Below are 18,639 nucleotides of genomic sequence, written 5' to 3'. Positions count from 1 at the left end.
AGGACATTACTGATTCGGCATTTACAGTAACTCAAATTCCCCACTAACCAGTCCAGTACAGTGCTATAACTAATCACATCCAGTAGCTCCCTAGCTATCTGGAAGCCCTCCAACCTGTCAAAGCAAAGTATTCATGAGCAAGCAATATTATGGTCAGGGGCATTCCTCGCAGCCGGCGACTTGGCATGCACCTGGTCCGAAACGGTTATGACTAGATGACTCGTCCATTAGACTATCGAAATACTGCACTTTGTACCCTGTTCTCTATACTTTATACATGCTATACTACTCTGTCTTATAGATTTACCTAGTCATAAACACCCGGAGCCTATTCAAGATCCGGTTTTTTTCCCGCATCAACTCATAATATTACTCCTGTCATTTTTCTTCTACGATGATCCTATCCTCCAGGCTCAAGATTAGAATTAGGATTCTTCAGGATGGTGGCGATTGCAATCTTGTCAAGCCCGACAGACTGGTGCCAAAAAGTTAAACTTGCCTCCGTCGTTTGACGTGCGCTAGGGGCTGCTGTCAAAGCGTGCGGTTCAGCGTGGGCCATGTCCCAGGCCGTGTCGACGATCACTAACCTTTCTGTTCCTCTCTTGGAGTTCTTTTCCTTCCTTCTAGAGCTCGAAAACTACGGAAGAAGATCCCGGCTGGATTGGTCCCTATGAATAGCCACATGAGTAATCCCGACAGCATGGGCTTTGGGCGTTGAGCTAGCAAGGTAGACTAAAGAAGCTCTCTCCACTAGCGAGCTACCTGGTGGTCCATGAGCGGGTGGAAAATACCAACAATCTTTCTCCCAGTGGAACAGCCCAAGCAACCGTCAGGCAGAACAATTTGGGTTATTATGGATTTATTCGTGAGGTGATTATGATGGATCTTTTGTAATTTATCCGTTAATAACCTTGAACTGACCCGGTCGAAGAATCAAGCATTATGCAGTTCGCCACCCTCGACCTTTTGACCCCCCCCGGATCTCTGCTTGTTCAGTGAAGAGAAATAGACTTGTTTTAAGAAGACCGACAGATCAAGTGGTCTCTACGACGTGCAGCGCTATGCCCGATCGGTTGGGTGCTGCCGTCAATAGTGCATCGCATCATCGCAAGATCTCCGGTGCATCGACCGTCTGGTAATCCGTTCCAGCCCATCCGACATAGGCGCGAACTACTCAACGAGGAGAGAGAGTATTAGGACTTCCCCGTTCGGCGGGGATCCGCGACAATTGAGGAATTTCTCAACGGGGAGGACCAAGAGTAGTGGGAAACGTGCAAGAACCGGATTGTGTTAAGTCTCCGTTTGCTCCATCGCGACCCGCTAAACTCCACTGGGTGCCGACCGAGCGGATTTACTGTATGTACTCCGTACTAGGGCGCATAGAGCGGCCATTATTAGTCGCCATTGTGACTACGCAGTACAAGCCCATAGCAGTTTTATTCTCGTACTTATGGTCTAGCGCGGCCCCTCCACCCGCGCTCTGAAACATGGAACTTAGCCGGGGCTGGTGGCGAGAAGCCCGAAGAATGGAGAAAGCTGCTAGAAACGGGTCGCCGAACCCTGGTTGCCGCCATGACAAGACCGAGGATCCTAATCCCTTAATTTGACAGGAGACTACAAAAATAGGACAGGGAAATCAGGGATATGGCAGTTGCGAAAAGTCATACTGGCTCTAGGAATCTGCCCCAGCTAATTTCGTCAATTTCCGATGTCGCATAATACTCCAGTCCTCTCTTTGATAAGGCAGCTGCACTTTTGGAGTTGGAAGGTGGGAATTCACAGTGCAAGCGAGAAAAAGCAAAAAAGAACTCGAACGTAAAATCGAGATAGAGACAATCAAAGATAGGCTAAGGCTTAAGCAAGTTGCAACAAATCAACTAACCAAGTTCTCAACTAACTCTCCGTGTCCACTACTGGTTCCCGATGCACGATATGGCCCAAGTGTTCGGCAGACTGCGATTAACCTTCTCCAGTATTAAATTATTCTGGACGTGCGTGCACGGCAAGACGCAATCTCCGACAGTCGGATCGGCAATGCTGACACCCCCTTGGAGAGTAAGTGTAGTCGACAACGCCCGTATCTGGACAGAATAATGAATGCAAGATTGGATTATTATTGATTACAGATCGACTAACTCGAGAGTAACTATTGTTGGTGGCCATCAAGGCAAATTGATATCATATTATGACTGGCCCGGCTATAGACAGCTCCCTTCACTGCAACCAGGCTTGTGACTGCGTCATTGCGTTCGCTGATTTGTGCGCTGGTCCTGGTGCCAGAACAAAGAAAATGACCCTCCGAGTCAGTGATCCCACCGAGTCATTCCCGGTCGGTGTAACCGAATCATGTAGAGGGGAACTGGTTGGAGTGTTGGACAGGGTCACTTCTTTGAGAAAAGGCACTTCTCCTTCTGACTCGACTCGCACCGAGCTAAGAGTAGAGAGCGGAATACTCGGTTGAGAGCACGGAGATGGAGAGTAGTGCCTGTGTATAGTTCTAATCAACTAGACTCTACTTGCATGGGGTTAGCCACTGCACTGCCGATCGTCTTTCCTGCATGAGGAAACTCCATAGTCGAACTTAGGGGAGTAGTGGAGCTTTTGGCGGCCCTTTTGCTTTTCCTAAAAACCCAACAACCCTCCAGCCAGAAGCAAAAGTAGGACGGAGTACAGATTGTGGTCTGGAACTTGAGAATCCTCCCCGGCCCGCGTTTGAAAGGTGGAGAATACATGTGTCAAAAGTCACAGCCGTCAGTGGTAGGACGAATGTCATGAACGGAACCGTTGCCGCTAGCCGGGTATCCATCGTTGTCTTTTTGGTCTATCGGCCTCTCAGAAGTCGAGTTCACGTCAGAGTTGCTCCATCGGGAGGGGACTTTTTGCATTCTGTGTACTCCGTAGTTTTCCCAGCTTTTTGGCTCCCTCTCCCGCCACTGGCGCCTTGGAGAAGGTGGACTCATCCACTCTTGGTATTTTTGGGCGATTTTTATTTTTCCCATTTTTTTGGCTTCTGGAGTTTATAAGTCGACCGTTTTGCGGGCGGGCTTCTTTGTCTGGCCTGGTTCCAATGACAAGCAGAGGGCCCCCGGGGGAGACCACACCTCGCTGAGATTGTCTCCTACTATTTGTCCGTCGTGTCTCCCACCCTGCTCTTGATTCACACACCCTGCCCTCGTTCCCTCCTTGGATGGTTTGGTGTCGTTGTCTTTCTTTTATCTGGATGAATACCCCCGGAGGCCGTCATTCTCCTTTTCTGTCCGGGCATCCAGCAAGCAAAATATAATCTGCAAAAACCGAATCCATCATGGGTGACTTTGTCACAGAGGCTTTCACACTCTTGGCTGTGGCCATTGTGATCATTGGTCTGCGTACTGTGGCTCGATGGATCATGGTAGGACCGAGGAATTTCCAAGCAGATGATTATCTGATGCTATTGGCTTGTGTATGTGGCATTCTGAGTACTGTTCACTATTTGACTGTCGTGCTGATTGATATAGGTGGTGTACGGGTTAGAAACTGGCGCTGCATACATGGTGGGCGCATGGTTCAAAGGCCTTGCCAACAATTCCATGACAGATGAACAACGTAAACAACTGTCGCCAGACTCCGAGGAATATCGTCTACGCGTCGGAGGCTCTAAGGTCCAGGTGACTGGCTGGTCTTTGTATACTCTCCTTCTATGGCTTTTGAAAACTTGCATGGCCATATTTTACTCTCGTTTGACGTGAGACCCCCAGATGATCAGACTACGTTCCGTAGTTGAGCAGGCAGGATTTGATACTTTTCTTCGTTCAATTTAATTGCTAACAATGGCTTAGAGCGGGCTTGATAAACATGCGAGTCCGAATCAATATCGCATACGGTTTGATTGCCGCCACTTACATTGCTACTATTTGCTCCATTCTCTTCGGTTGTCACCCAATGCACAAAAACTGGCAGATATATCCAAACCCCGGAAGTAAGTGGGAAGCAGAAACTTCATGCAAGACGGGATAATGCGTCTCTAATCGAGAAAACTTCGGTCAGATTACTGTCAACCTGCCGTCTCTAAGATCGACATCTACGTCACAGTTGTGCTGAACGTTGCGACCGATATCTACCTTATTAGTATCCCTGCTCCGGTATGCAAATCGATTCGTCAATTATTTACCGTAATTCAAAGCTCATGGATCGTTGGTTAGATGCTTTTCAAGGCTCGTCTCCACTGGCGGGAGAAACTGGAGCTTCTTGTTCTCTTCAGCGGCGGTCTCTTCGTCATGATGGCTGGTATTCTACGCTGCGTCTTGATTCTGACGGTAAGATCACACTCTCCTATGATTGTTGTGCCTTATCTGACACCATGATTTCCAGGCTGGTGCCAATGGTGCCCAGCAAGCCGGTAGCTGGGCTTGTCGCGAAACCTTCGTCGCGGTGGTCATTGGAAACGTGCCGATGATCTATCCACTTTTCCGCCGCATTGCTCGCCGTGCCGGCCTGTATATCACAACAAGAGGGGCTGGTTCTGAAAGTTACCCAGCCTACCAACTATCAGATGGCGATGCGAGTGGGTACGCGAGGCGCAAGAAGTTCCGTCACCCACTTTCTATTCCAGGCGACACTCAATGGAATACCATAAGTGATGAACAGATGATTCTGCCGACTTCACGCCAGCAACCACCTACATGCACCGCGGGTGACGGGGACTGGGACGCCACCAGCCACACCAGTCATGGTGGTGGGATCAAAGTGATCCATGAAACTATTGTCCACAGTGCCGAGAAAGGCTCTCGCATATAGATAAATAATGAATACGGGTATGCTATGGCTAGCTCTACTTCTTGTGTTAATCGAGGCGAGCGATGACTCCTTCAGTCTATGTAGTGCCCCCGAGGACTCTTCGACTACTCAGCAGCAATGCAAGCAGGCTCTACATAAATTCTGCCCTTGAGCTTTCCGTTGCACGATAAGACCCACGATTCCACAGGATGAACAGAGCCTTTGAGCGTTCATCAAGAAGCCGCGCTGCTCGTAGAAGACAGCGATGAGGGAAATTTTAAATGCCCAGAGAAATGATCAACTTCGGCAAGCATCTGCTATAGCCGCGTTGGCTATTCTCGATCCGCCGGAATAATGCTGGAACAGGAATAGGACCCTTGGAAAATTGGTGGCCCCCACCGGAGGACAGACTGTTATGACTAAATTAACGTTCTGCATGTAGTGCGCGAGGGGAAACGCCACATCTTCAGGGTTCTCAACACCCGTTTCTTAAACAAATAAGCTGCAAAATCCCCGGAGCTCCGCATTATCCCCCACAATTTTCCTCACCCACGGAAGAAATGGACTGCCTACCGCATGCACGATATATGGGAATTGCGGAGAAGATGTGGGATGTGGTAGGCTCAGGACTGGGATAAAAGGGAGTTCAAGCTGCACTCCACGCAGAGGAAAAAACAACAGCCTAGAAACATCAACAGAGCTTTCGACATCATGTTGTGGAGTATCTTCGCATCTCTTCTCGCGGCCGGCTTGGTGACCGCAGACAATATCACGGCCACCGTCAACCTCAGCGTTTCAAAGGGCAAGCCCGTTCACTGGGCTTCTGGTTTTATCTATGGCATCCCCGACACCCCAAATCAAATCCCCGATCATTGGTACACCGATATAGGTTTCCGTTATGGCCGTGCTGGAGGTGCACAGCTTGAGGCGCCCGCACGAGGTTGGATCTGGGGATTGTCAGAATACAAAGGCCGCCTTGAATCAACCTTGTCAAACTACCGAACTTGTCGCAAGTACGGTGCTGACTTTATTCTGCTACCACACGATGTATGGGGAACCGATCACGCCAATTCTTCGACAGTTTGGCCCGGTGATGGAGGCGACTGGTCAGATTATGACTTGTTCATCAAGACCTTGATGAAGGATCTCAAAGCAAACAATGCACTGAAGGGTCTGGTTTGGGATATTTGGAATGAACCAGACATTAGCATCTTCTGGGAACGCGATCAGCAGCAGTGGATTGACTTGTACATTCGTACACACAAGCTCCTTCGGTATGTGGCAACTTTGAATTCTTCTATTTGACCAAGTTCTAATATGGACGATCATGTCGTACAGAGAGGATCCAAGCTTCCACTCAGTTCAGATTTCGGGCCCATCGTTGGCCTATCGCCCAGTGTCTGGGAATACTTGGTGGAGCAACTGGCTGGCTCAGATTGCAGGCAACAAGACTATCCCTGAGCAATATTCCTATCATCTGGAAGGCGAAACGAGCGATTGGGACAATGATCTTCAAAACACGAACGGCACACTTGCGACGCTTTTGCAAAATTACGGTCTTCCTGATCGCCAGATCAACATTAACGAGTATGCAAATTATGGCGAGCAAGTCCCCGCTGGAGCCGCGTGGTGGATCTCGCGATTGGAAAGATACAATGCATTTGGACTGCGTGGGAATTGGCTTGGTGGATGGACATTGCACGACCTCATGGCTAATCTCCTTACCAAAAAGTCGGACCCAACTGATTATAATGCGACCGACTACGCCCCGGCTCCAGAGTTCCAGGTCTATAAATACTACAAGGGGAACATGACAGGACACCGTGTCGAAACTTCCGGCACTGGAGATCGCCTGTTCGACGTCTATGCTACGGTCGACTCGGACAAAGTTCGCATTCTTTCAGGAACACGCATCACAGCAGGAAATTGGCAGATCACCGTGACGGGGATGAGTGCCGTCGGACTCCCATCTGAAGGCACGGTTGATATTCAGACCTGGGGATTTGCGGGCACTTCTGTGTATGAAGAAGTGGATTCCCCGAGTGACCGCGGCATTGTCTCGCATACTTACTCCGGTGACGTGTTGACTTTCCCTATTTTCCAAACTGATGCTAGCACGGCGTGGGCATTTGAATTCAGCCGGTAGAGGATCTTACAGATCCAGAGTGTCTAGCAACGCGATAGATTCGAAGCTACCTATCATCGATGTCTAAAATGAATACATACTTCCTCGGTAAATGTTCGCTTACTACAACCTATTGTAATGTAATATTCCTCTTTGAGGCCCCCAAAAGTCAAAGATCCCGTTCGTTCCGAAAGACCCACCCGTAGGCTTTCCCTCTTCCCCACACTAATTCCGTCAGCAATCTCGTCGGAATTTACTTACTTTCTTTTATCATAGCTCAAGATGAGAGGTGCAATCTTCCAAGAGGCTTCGCGGGAATCCGAGAGTAATCGGAGACACCCATCTCAAAGTGAAAGCGAAGGCCGCTCCCACAATGACCTTCAGCCCTCGCCCAAGCGAGCGAAAAGAGGAAAATACGTTTCGAAGGCATGGTAAGCATCTTCCCGTTCTAAACTACGTGATATCTTCGAGATAACTGAGAATACGACTGTGGTAGTGCCCAGTGCCAGCGACGTAAAATAAAAGTATGTAAGAGCGGGTAGGCAAAAGGTTGTCAATTTGAACTCTCTGCTGATCTTTGTCGCGCTCTCTCTCTGGATAGTGCGATGGAAATGCTCCCTGTCGAGCCTGTACAGTCAAGGGACGAGACTGTCAACGCGTGGGTACAGATATGCGCGGAAGATGGCGAGCCAAAGAGCGTGCATCTACCGGATCCCAAGATTTGGCATCTCGAATGAGTAGAGTAGAGCGCCAGCTGGGCTTAGTGAACGGCCTCGAAAATGATGGATGTGCTGAATCTGAGAGGACTCCTGAGGCGCTTGGTAATGGCGAGTCCTCCCTCAGACAAGAGATAACCCCGGTGCAGGAATCAAGCGCTCGAGTTCGAAGTCCACGGCCGCAAGTCCCGACCTTCTCTGGAGAGACATCCATTGCCCATAGCCTCACGGTTGTCGAGGGACGACTGGAACAGATGGGCGTGCAATATAAAAGACTTCGCTCCGCATCGCCAAGCCAACAATTCACATCACAACTTACGCCTTCACCGAATGAACGACCAGAATATCTATCAGAGCGAAATACGAGCTTCATTCAAAGGGTTCTGGATATGCATCGCATCGTACCAGACCGTCGCCAATGGGATGGTCTTTTGCGCACTTTTTGTGACGAGGTGCATATTCTTGTGCCGTTCCTCCATCTTCATAGTTTGTGGCATCTTCATGATGAGTTCTGGAAGCGTGGCTGGAATGAAGGGTTCCAAGACCAACCAGAGAACGGCAGCTACCGAGTGCAAGCTGCCCAGGTTCTACTTGGTATCGCAAACGGAAGATGTGTTGAATCATCGCGATTGGAAGACGACGGAGGCCCTTATTCCGCTGGCTGGAGCCTTTACAGCGCTGCCAGGGATATATTTGGTGACCTCATTGACGGATTTCGACAGTCTGCGGACCAAGTCCTTGTCCTACAGACAGTTGTTTTGATGGTAGTTTACCTATTTCGTCTCGATGCGCACGGATCGGCTGAGAAAATACTGGCCCTTGCTATATCGCACGCGCATCATATTGGCCTTCATAGGGAGCGGGTTGTCAGTGCAATGTCTGCATTTCAGGGCGAAATGGCTCGCCGCTTGTGGTGGTGCATCTACCTGTTGGATCGAAGATTGGCCATCGAAACCGGCCGTCCATTCCTCATCCAGGACATAAATGTTGACGTGGGACTCCCCGGCAATGTTAGTGACGAATGGCTCACTACCAACAAGACAACCCAGCTTGCGATGAACGCCAATACGTCAACCAAGGAACAAATTCCCACTTCGGTCCCGTACCTCATTGCTATGGCTAGCTATTCCAAAGTCATTGGAAAGGTGTGGGAGGCTCTATACGGGGCTAACACATCTGAGTCAACCCCAAGCCCTTTGCTCAACGAGTATCTTGAGCATCTAACAACCCAGTCGCAGCGGGGTCTTCAAAAGGAGTTTACTCACGACCCATATCATGAAGATAAATATGACAGTGAAGGTTTGGCCTGGTGGCAAGTGAAGCAACATCTCATGATGCGCATAGTAAGTCCTTCATCCCGCCCCGATTCCGCTCTTATGCCTTTCCCTACATTCCCTCAGTTATGACTGTACCGAAGCTAATAAGTCATGGCAGCGATGGTGCTCACTCTATCTTTTGATTCGCAAGCCCATGCTTCGAAAAACGCGAAGTAACCACAATTTACCACCCGAGGCAATCAAGAACGAAGTCATCTGTATGCACCTGGCTCAGAGAATCATCGATGACTTTAGAAACGTACCAGAAGATCACCCTAAGTACACGTTTCCATTTTTGCATTACCTGACCAGTGCTACGATAATTGCACTTGGACTTATCATCAAACAACCTTCATTTAGAAGCTCCTATGGAGCTCTAACGCTCAGGGCCACCCAATCCCTCAAAGAACATTGTCGCAAGACATGGATGTCGGGTAAAATGGTGCAAACAGTATGGAAACTGAATCAAATTGCAGATGCAATCTTAAGTTCCAATGATCTACCGCTAGACCGCAGGTCTCACTTTGCAGATGGTGCAAGCGGCGTGTCTGCGAGCAAAGCTTTGGCCCAGCCAAATTCAAAGAACGAAAGACGTCCATCTAAACACTCCAAGATGGTAAATTTAATCAATCAACCGACAATGTCTTCTCCAGCACCTCCACTGGAACCTCAGAGTCACATCAACATCATTGCCAACCCCTATGTTCGGTCAGAGCCGGGCACCGGGTCGATTTCAGGAGTCAAGGAAACGCAGAATTACCAAAGGATTGACCCAACACGAGAAGGAGCCGGCGCTGTCTCATCGATGTTGAACTTTGGTGGTGACCGTCCTCCAACCTTGGAGGATGCCAGCTCTCGAGGACCACAGGACTTCCCATATCCCACAGCAGACATGCGTAATGAAACAGAATCCTATGTTAGAATGAGGGGCGAAGCGGATACTCAAAGCAGTCGTGATGATTATGGAGCTATTTCGTCACAAATGTACGAGTTTGTGCCGCCTGAAGGGGGGCTAGATGCTCCATTACCCGGAGAAATGATCAACGGTGGAATGGAATGGCTACAGTCTTTGTTTTCTAATGGCATCGATACACAGATTCTCCCTGTGTGGGATTGATCAATCTACCAGGGCAGAAGGGTTGTTTTTGATGAAAAACATTCTTCAAGAAAGAGGAGAAAAATGGAAATTATTCTATTTCTAATTCAGATCCGAGATAGCTGTAACCTCTATGGAATTTGAAGCCATATATACTGGATGGAACCGGTAAGAGATTTGCGAGCCCCAATATTGCGAGGCCCCAAAGGACTAGGTAGACTATAGCCATGTTTCGTCACCTTGAATCATTTGCCAGATGCCCCGTTTCCTATTTCACTCACAATCATAGGGCTACGAAGCCGAATTTTGTGGCCAAATTTGTAGAAGAAGAATGGGATGGGGATCAATACAACCTCAATGATGGCCAACATAGTCCCGGCCCAGTTAGGGCCCAGTGTGTGGTACATCTTGGAACCAGCAAGCGGGAGAACGCCGCCAAGGCCATATCGGACAACTGAATTTCCTGCCATGGCCGAGGCCGCGTAAACTGTGTAGCTTCCAGCAATGTAGTTTGTTGCGTAGATGAAAACCAGACCGTTGCCCAATCCAAATGGGAGACCCGCTAGGATCGGGAGTATCCAATGGACTGATGATTTAGCTGTCCACGCAAACCAGAACTCTCCTATTGGGATTAAGACACTTCCTAAACAAACTGCCCACACGGCAGCCTCAGGGGCTGGTCGACCCGTGCTTGGGTCTGAACGGTGTAAATTGATAACCTTTCGGATCAGAGGCTCTGAAACGACGGCAATGGCAGTTCCGATGCCGATACCACAGTAACCTAGCCCTGCAAGACTTGGAGACCAGCTCCGATGCTCTTGGAAGACTATGGGATAGGCAACGAAACATAGAAAAAGGACAGCATAAACTATTCCAATATATAAGTTCCAGAAGACACTACCGACGGGTTAGTATATCACTCATAATGCATGTGCCGGGCAAAACTAGATTCAATTACCAAATCGGCTCGAAGAAAATCATCCGAACGGGACGGATCAAGTTGGTTTTCAGAATTTGAAGCCCCGTGTGCTCATGGTCGAATCGACACCACCAGCGCATATCGCCTGTGTCTCTCTGCAATTTCTTGGTTCGTTGGCGAAGGAGGGCAGGTGCATATGTCTCTTTGACTAGAAACATCAAGATGAGAGAGACCCCGGTACAAATCAAGACGATCCAATTGATCCAACGCCATCCAAGATACTGAAAGATGAAACCCCCAATTATGGGACCTACGTGTCAAATAAATCGTGAGAAGGTAAGTCGGGATTAGACGAATCCGGAGTTCAGAGCATACCTAAGACAGGGCCATTCATTGTCCCAAGGCTCCAGCAGCTCAAAGCCAGAGCACGGTATTGATCATCAGTCACATCAGCAACGCTTCCTGGTCCACTCGAGATCGAAACTCCCCCAAAGAAACCACTGAGAAATCTGCTAATTAAGATTGATTCGATATTTTTTGCGAGCGCCACAGGTAGAACAAAAATGCCAAAGAGTAACACGGAGAGGATGTAAATAGGCCTTCGGCCGTAGATCTCAGACAGTGACGAAAGAACGGCTGATCCGATGCCGAGACCGAAAAGATTTGTAGTAAGACCCAGTAGTACCACGGTTTCTGAGGATTTGAATGCGTCCTGCATCCCTTCAAGACCCGAGGTATACATTGTGGTATACATGATCCTGAAAACCAACATCGCTGGATGTTATTGGTGCGATCTTGCTTATTCCACAAGAAAAAAAAAGAAACTTACACCGTTGTGGTCGAGAAGGACGTGGCAGCAACAACAAAGCATCTGTACCAGACTGGCCAGGTTCTTGGATTTCCCTTATCAGCAGCACCCCACGTTACCTCAAACCTGGAGTTACGACTGGTGACCAAGTCATCTGAGCAAATGCTGACTTCAGCCTTCTGTACCTCTGACATTGCAAAAAAGGTTGGATTTTATTGAACCACCGGGGTGATTTGGTTGATATAAGAGCGAAATCTTGCGGGGTAAAGGAATCCGGAATCTTGAAGATTCCGAGATGGATGACCTAGCTCACCGTGACGAATGCCCGCCACGGGGCCCGGAAAAAGATATTACGGGAGATGAGTGACTCGGGGAATGATTGATTTGGGAATACAAATGCGCTACCTACGGGATGGTCCAGTGTAATAAAGGTCATGCATGGATGACTCGTTTGTAAGTGGTTCCGCTGACAGCAGATGCCTCTACAAAAGAGAGGCCGGAAATTATGAACTAATATTAACTCTTAAAGAGTTCAATTATTGGTTTGATACGTAGATTCACGCATTCAATCAATTTTGAAACAAAGTCTGTCGTCCCAGGTTGAATGGGGCTTGGGTGCAGACTAGATCGTTGCTCGGACGGACTGTTTTCTCGAACGAATTTACAGAGCATACCGGAAGAATGGATTCTGCTTGTCAGTGAGATCGTCGAAGGCAATCTTGTCGCGTTGCACCTCGTCAAGTTCGATTGCCTCCCGAGCCTTGTTTTCTCTCCACAGGACAACATATAAGGCGACGGCGGCAGTGATAGTGATAGAATAACTATAGTCCGGTTAGTTGTAAGGTTGATTTCATGATGAACAGCAACACTGACCATATCACCATTCCGGTCCATAATTCCGGGTAATGCTGGGCCTTTGTATTGCTCTTGACAAGCTGTGGTCCAATAATGTTTCCGACTGTATAGGCAACGAAGACTGTGGCAGCCATGATTGTTTTCTTAGTAGCACCCGCGACATTAGTGGCGCCAAGTGTGATGATCAAACTGACCACCGGTCCGAAGAAACCAGTCAGCGCATAGCCAATGACCGGAACGGCAGGCTGATATCCCCAGTGAGATTTCCAAATCATCACACATCCGGCAATGACAGGGAGACAGCATGCAATGAGCATAGGGATGCGGGTATTGGGAACAACGGTAGAGATGTATCCACACAGCGGGATAAAGATAACGCAAACACCTCCCACGGGGAATTGGAACAAGATAGATTCCAGAGTGTTGTATCCAAATGTAGAAACAATCAAGGGCCCAAATCCAGAAATAGCGCCGTTGATCGTGTACCTAGTGATGTTATTAGCATGGAATGTGGAGGTTGCAAGTATATTCAGGTACACTGCAGACTGCTTCGAGGGAAACTCACGCTGCAGCCATCATAATAGCCACTAGGTAGATTTTGACATCGGCCAATGACTCTTTGATCTGATCAAACTTGATCTTCTGGCATCGGACACCGGTCTGGCCCTTTCGCAATCGCTCCACGGCTACCATCCGCTCCTCTGGAGTCAAGAACCAGGCCGACACGGGCGAGTTGGGAATGGTGCAGCACCAAAGGCCAAAAAGGAATGTCAAGGCCCCGGCAAGAATATATATATACTGCCACCTGGCTAAGGACCCAGAGGTAATCTGGCCAAAGCCATAGTTCAAGGCACCGCCAATGATAGTGAACCAGCCAGTACCTGAGAACCACCAAGCTTGCCGAAGAGCCTGCTCCTCCTGCGTATAGTAACCACTAACGATGGTCATGAAACTAGTTGGGATCACACTCTCGATGAAGCCTACTCAATGTTAGAGAGATGTAGCGCAAAGTAGAAGATGTATATGTACCAAGGAAGAACCGCTGTACGAAGAGTCCTTGCCAGGACGTGACACCAGCAGTGGCCGCGCAAACAATTGCCCATAGGAGAACGACAGGACCCAGGACGTGCCGAGTATTAAATCTTTGCGACACAAATGTCATTGGATAAAGCCCCGCCAACATTCCAAAATAGAAAATTGATGTAGCCCAACTAAGACGTGACGTATCAACTGTAGCTGGAGAGGTTGAATTGTCAACAACTTTCAATTGAAGGTCAGTAGTCATCCCAAACAGTGCTGCACTGCCCAGAATCGCCTGTTTGAATTGTCAACTTGTGTGTCGCAGATATGATGTTTGTCGAGCTTAGCTAACCTTGTCATAGTAGACCAAGCCGTAACCTGTGCCGAGAATTGATTAGAGATCGTGATGCATTCAACGAGGGAGGTTTTCAACTTACCAATCAGCATCGCTGGCATGAAGTACCGGTCGATCTTCCTCAACACTCGTTTTCCGACCACGGGGTCGATCTCCTGAGCCACATCGCTCACTACAGCTAACGCTTCATCCTTGTCGGAGAGATGCGCGGGGTCGTTGGCAGGGCCAACACCGGGTAGTTGAATCATTCCCTCACTCCGAATATTCCGGGTTACGCTTTCAATATTTTTTCACGCAAAGACTTAAGTTAAGTCTTAAAAAGTTGACGACTCGAAAACAACAAAAAAAAAACACAAAACTAACTTTTCGAGACTTTCCTGATTGGGACGGCCGATATCGCGAGATTCACCGCCTGATAGAATCAGGCAGAATCGGACTACTGTCCGCCGCTTTGCGGGCGGTGGAGAGGTCAAAAGGCTATTTTCGGAAAGCATCGGCTTCATTTAAAGAGGGCAGACCAAAGTCTTCACAGGCTGGATCGATCGGTTTTTCTCAATAAGACATCATTGTTCAAGAGGGTGTGCGAGGGATGGGCGGTCCCAAACCAGGATTTGTTTCGGATATTGCAGGTTTTGTCTCTACGAGAACATCACTGCTCAGTCAATAAGGATTTTTACTCACATCCTCCTCTCAAGGAATTATTGGGAACCATGATGATTTTTTAAAATACACTTGTCTAACGTCATTTAAGGGAGTCAGCATATACGTTGTCTGCCTTTGTGGTCTGCAGGAAAACTATTGAGTACCGGCACTCAAACTGTGCCTGATGCGGCAATGGATATATAGAGTCGAGTACGAATAGCGACAGGTCTAAAGTAAGTTCGTGGAACAAGCTCTAATGTCCATAATCCATCCCCATTTGAATACGAACTTCGTTATCTCCGTCTTTACTTGTTACCTATGAGTTTTCTTGGATAACCATAAATGGATACCTGGTCGAAAGCAAGATCCAACTGCGATGATATCAGCGGCCCGAACGGATCCGTACAGGATCCGTCCACGCCCACCAATTTGCATCAATTGCATCACATATCCTTTCACTCACAGCTCAAAACTCTATTTTCAGTAAGCTGACTCTAGGTCAAGACTAGGACTGCTACCGTATGTAGCAATTGAAATGGATGGTGACGTAGCGTTCAACGACTTCCAAGATCTTAAAAGCAGACCAGTAGCTCGCCAAAACCATGTTGCAGTCAGATTCTGCCGAAAAGATCTATTGCTCGAATTCTTCAACAATGCCGATCGAGTTCACTGTATTCAAAGGGTCGAAAGATGGAACCGTTGTGCAAGGGAAAACCAAACGACCCGACCTGAAGCGCGATGATGTACTCATTCGGATCACGCACTCGGGCGTCTGTTTCACTGATGTTCACTACCGAAACAACGATATGGCACTAGGCCATGAAGGGACCGGTGTCGTGGAAGAAACTGGACCTGATGCCCATATTCTGAAGAAAGGCGATCGTGTGGGTTGGGGATATGAGCATGATTGCTGCGGTCACTGTCGTCAATGCCTTACCGGATGGGAGACTCTATGTCGAGAGCGCAAGATGTATGCTTTCGCAGATCTTGACCAAGGCTCATTCGGCACCCACGCCGTATGGCGTGAAGCATTTTTGTTTAAAATTCCGGACAACATGAGTAACGAGGATGCTGGCCCTCTGATGTGTGGTGGATCGACTGTTTTTAATGCACTCGTCGTCGCCCAAGTCCGTCCCACGGCTCGAGTTGGTATTGTTGGCGTAGGAGGTCTGGGTCATCTGGCTATCCAATTTGCGGCAAAGATGGGTTGCCAAGTGGTTGTGTTCTCGGGCACCGACAGCAAGAAAGAAGAGGCATTGAAGTTGGGTGCAAAGGAGTTCTATGCAACCAAGGGGGTGAAGGGGTTGAAGTTGGATCAACCAATCGATAACCTGATCGTGACTACCAGCAGCCAACCAGACTGGGGGATGTATTTGAGTGTGATGGCTCCGAACGGCGTAATTTCACCCCTCTCTGTCGACTCGAACGACTTGAAGATCCCATACATGCCTGTGCTGCTGAACGGCCTCCGTATACAAGGAGGAATCGTTTCAGCAAGACAGGTTCACCGCGACATGCTTGATTTTGCCGCTGTGCATAATATCAAACCCATCAACATGACATTCCCAATGACACTTGAAGGAGTCAAGAAGAGCCTCAAGACTCTGGAGGAAGGCAAGATGCGGTACCGTGGCGTCCTTGTGGCAGAGAATTGAGGGCAGGACAAAAGGAAGTTGGACCTAAGGTATAATTAGCACGCTGTAAAGTATAACTGTTGCAATCTAGGGAAATCTTTAAAAACTTCTTTGAACTCTTGTCACTCTCGAATTGGGATGTGAATATTTCACAGTAAAAGCGAGCGTTTCTTTTATATTTAAACATAGGACATAAGTTTCGGAGGAATACTTCGGGGTGTCGGGCTTGAATAGTTGCCGCTCGAGGATCCCGTGCGACGAGGTAGAGATTTCATTATGCTGGACCATGCAAGAATCTACTCACTGTCAATTGCTAGCTACCGTTCATTCCCTTTATTATACGTTATTTCAAAATGGAAATTGAGTGCCTAATGCACTGAGCTCCCATCGCGAGAAAGGTATAATAAGTATCTATAGACGAGACTGAAGAGGCGCTGCGTCTCTTGCATCGGCAGATGGTAGAGAGGGCTCTGCCAACCCCAGTTCTCGTGCAACGGATCGGGCAGCCCATAACCCGGTCACAAAGGCAAGTGCAAGACCTCCAGCATAGCCCAGGTTGCTAAAACCTCCTCCGTCAACTCCCGCCACGAGCAATCCCGGAATTATGTTCTTGTCGCGTGTTAAAGCACGCCCTTGGGTATCAACTGAAATTCCTCCGTAGGTGAAGGTGATGCTAAGAATTGAACGTTAGACTCATTAGGTGCCTAGCAGGTACATGGATATTAGACACTTACGACGGTTGAACCTCCATGGCGTAGAACGGACCTTCTCCATCGACCAATGGTCTCGGAGGAGCTCCTACACCACCAGCCGGGGCATCAAGATCAACATTCCTCTGACCTTGACGGACAAATTGATCGTATCGCTCAATCGTGTTGCCTGCTTGAATGTGGTCCACTCCCCAGGCATGGAGAACCTCCAGGAGCTCATCAAGGGTGGATGCCTTTGCAACATGGCAGCCGTATTCGCGAGCTTTCTGCAATCGGTCAACATCCCCTGCGTTAGGGAAGAGTGCGCCCATGCAGTGCTGGAGGCGAGTTTTCTCACTAAAGACCAGTTTAGTTATAACACGAATATCTGATATCAAAGGTACTAACTCGAAGAGTAGGAAGCCACGGCGCTTTTCCTGCTTGGCCAAGTATTGGTTCACGATTTCATCGCCCATAGTCTCATCGGTAAACCGGCGTCCAGATTGATTGAGAAGCATACAGTATTTGCTCTCTGGGCTGCAGTTAGTAATAGGGCAATTATTGACCAAGGGGTGTAGGAGTACTAACGATACTGAGCCAAAGGGAGATAGTCCTGTGGACTTACATCCTCGGCTCGGACGGGTGCCGCCAACAAGTGGCCATAGAAAGTGTTCAAACCTGTGCTTGTTCCAGCTCCAGCTGCGATAGCTAAGCTGAGACCATCGCCCACAGAGCCCCGATTAGAACGCACGAAAATATTATCACCTCCTTGGCCGAGATACTTGGCTGTCATGCTGGGGGATCCCTGGAAACCGCCAGTAGCCAGAACAACCAGCTTGGCCTTGACCTGATAATAAACGGCGGGACACCCGGACTTTTGTTCGCATATGATGGCACCATTAACGCGAGATCCAGGTACCCCGGGGTCTTCGTGAGTGAGTTTGACTACTGATGTATTGGTGAGGATTCGAGAGCCATTATTGCTTGCAGTGATACGTTGTTGGTGAGACCTGTGGAGGTCGGGGATTTTGATTGGAAATCCAATTCCTAGGTCAATATCAGCATGCGTGACACGACTATCCACAGCCGATAGTCAACATACCAATTGTCATGATGCCATCGAATCGTTTCGCAGTGGGTATGCCATTATCGCGCATCCACTGAACTGCTGGAAGATATTCGTCCAACCATGCGCGCTGCAATGCGGGATCACCATCTGGAACCCAGGACCTCAGCTTGTCATATGTGTGTGGTGCCCAGCTGCGTGTTCAACTTGTCAACAACCTGTAACAGTCAAGTATCGGACGATGGAACTTACAACATGCCTGCGGAGAGACTTGAAGATCCGCCAATTTCCCCTTGCTTCTCTACCACCAGTGTTCGGGCTCCAGCCTCTGCGGCAAATGCAGCACACGCCATGCCAGACATGCCACCGCCGCAGACGAGAGTATCGACATCAAGAACCTCCATTATTTGGGAATCTTCTTTGGTTGAATCCTTGATCCATATTTGGAAAAGATAGGGTCCCTATTACTTATACAAAGTCGATGTTGCTCACAATGCACTTGATGTCTGGCCTCGGTACCGGCAGTCAAATTAAGTGGCCGGAGGGAATCGTCCCCACATATTGATCAATCAGGAATGATCTATTAGGGGGGCTCAACTTCTCCGCACCGACTAGTCTTCAGCAGAAATGGATAAATCAACAG

At 48.6% G+C, this 18,639-nt stretch overlaps 7 protein-coding genes across 7 annotated transcripts; 4 read left to right on the top strand and 3 right to left on the bottom strand.

Moving 5' to 3' along the window:
* Positions 1 to 3,304: 3,304 nt before the first annotated feature.
* On the top strand, positions 3,305 to 4,776 carry N7496_007670 (uncharacterized protein; the record flags this gene model as incomplete). Its single annotated transcript, XM_056700589.1, has 6 exons — positions 3,305 to 3,442; positions 3,498 to 3,724; positions 3,819 to 3,958; positions 4,027 to 4,121; positions 4,182 to 4,295; positions 4,351 to 4,776. 6 exons carry the CDS (start codon positions 3,305 to 3,307, stop codon positions 4,774 to 4,776), a joined length of 1,140 nt encoding a protein of 379 aa, XP_056552652.1.
* A 690-nt stretch (positions 4,777 to 5,466) lies between these two features.
* On the top strand, positions 5,467 to 6,901 carry N7496_007669 (uncharacterized protein; the record flags this gene model as incomplete). The annotated part of the gene is made up of 2 exons (XM_056700588.1): positions 5,467 to 6,029; positions 6,094 to 6,901. The coding sequence occupies 2 exons, from the start codon at positions 5,467 to 5,469 to the stop codon at positions 6,899 to 6,901; spliced, it is 1,371 nt and encodes a 456-aa protein (XP_056552651.1).
* A 712-nt stretch (positions 6,902 to 7,613) lies between these two features.
* N7496_007668 (fungal specific transcription factor domain-containing protein) lies at positions 7,614 to 10,029 on the top strand (the record flags this gene model as incomplete). Its single annotated transcript, XM_056700587.1, has 2 exons — positions 7,614 to 8,939; positions 9,031 to 10,029. The coding sequence occupies 2 exons, from the start codon at positions 7,614 to 7,616 to the stop codon at positions 10,027 to 10,029; spliced, it is 2,325 nt and encodes a 774-aa protein (XP_056552650.1).
* A 224-nt stretch (positions 10,030 to 10,253) lies between these two features.
* On the bottom strand, positions 10,254 to 11,929 carry N7496_007667 (MFS transporter; the record flags this gene model as incomplete). Its single annotated transcript, XM_056700586.1, has 4 exons — positions 10,254 to 10,905; positions 10,967 to 11,237; positions 11,303 to 11,685; positions 11,757 to 11,929. The coding sequence occupies 4 exons, from the start codon at positions 11,927 to 11,929 to the stop codon at positions 10,254 to 10,256; spliced, it is 1,479 nt and encodes a 492-aa protein (XP_056552649.1).
* Positions 11,930 to 12,396: 467 nt separating this feature from the next.
* N7496_007666 (putative MFS transporter) lies at positions 12,397 to 14,213 on the bottom strand (the record flags this gene model as incomplete). The annotated part of the gene is made up of 6 exons (XM_056700585.1): positions 12,397 to 12,556; positions 12,609 to 13,076; positions 13,156 to 13,570; positions 13,620 to 13,905; positions 13,963 to 13,988; positions 14,048 to 14,213. The coding sequence occupies 6 exons, from the start codon at positions 14,211 to 14,213 to the stop codon at positions 12,397 to 12,399; spliced, it is 1,521 nt and encodes a 506-aa protein (XP_056552648.1).
* A 1,047-nt stretch (positions 14,214 to 15,260) lies between these two features.
* N7496_007665 (NAD(P)-dependent alcohol dehydrogenase) lies at positions 15,261 to 16,262 on the top strand (the record flags this gene model as incomplete). The annotated part of the gene is made up of 1 exon (XM_056700584.1): positions 15,261 to 16,262. The coding sequence occupies one exon, from the start codon at positions 15,261 to 15,263 to the stop codon at positions 16,260 to 16,262; it is 1,002 nt and encodes a 333-aa protein (XP_056552647.1).
* Positions 16,263 to 16,652: 390 nt separating this feature from the next.
* N7496_007664 (uncharacterized protein) lies at positions 16,653 to 18,400 on the bottom strand (the record flags this gene model as incomplete). Its single annotated transcript, XM_056700583.1, has 6 exons — positions 16,653 to 16,914; positions 16,976 to 17,287; positions 17,339 to 17,462; positions 17,519 to 17,977; positions 18,033 to 18,190; positions 18,249 to 18,400. 6 exons carry the CDS (start codon positions 18,398 to 18,400, stop codon positions 16,653 to 16,655), a joined length of 1,467 nt encoding a protein of 488 aa, XP_056552646.1.
* Between the last annotated feature and the right edge of the window lie 239 nt (positions 18,401 to 18,639).

The sequence above is a fragment of the Penicillium cataractarum genome (assembly GCF_028827025.1).
Source record: "Penicillium cataractarum strain IBT 29864 chromosome Unknown utg000007l, whole genome shotgun sequence".
NCBI classification, from domain to species: Eukaryota; Fungi; Ascomycota; class Eurotiomycetes; order Eurotiales; family Aspergillaceae; genus Penicillium; species Penicillium cataractarum.
This window is presented reverse-complemented; position numbering and strand designations above follow the sequence as displayed.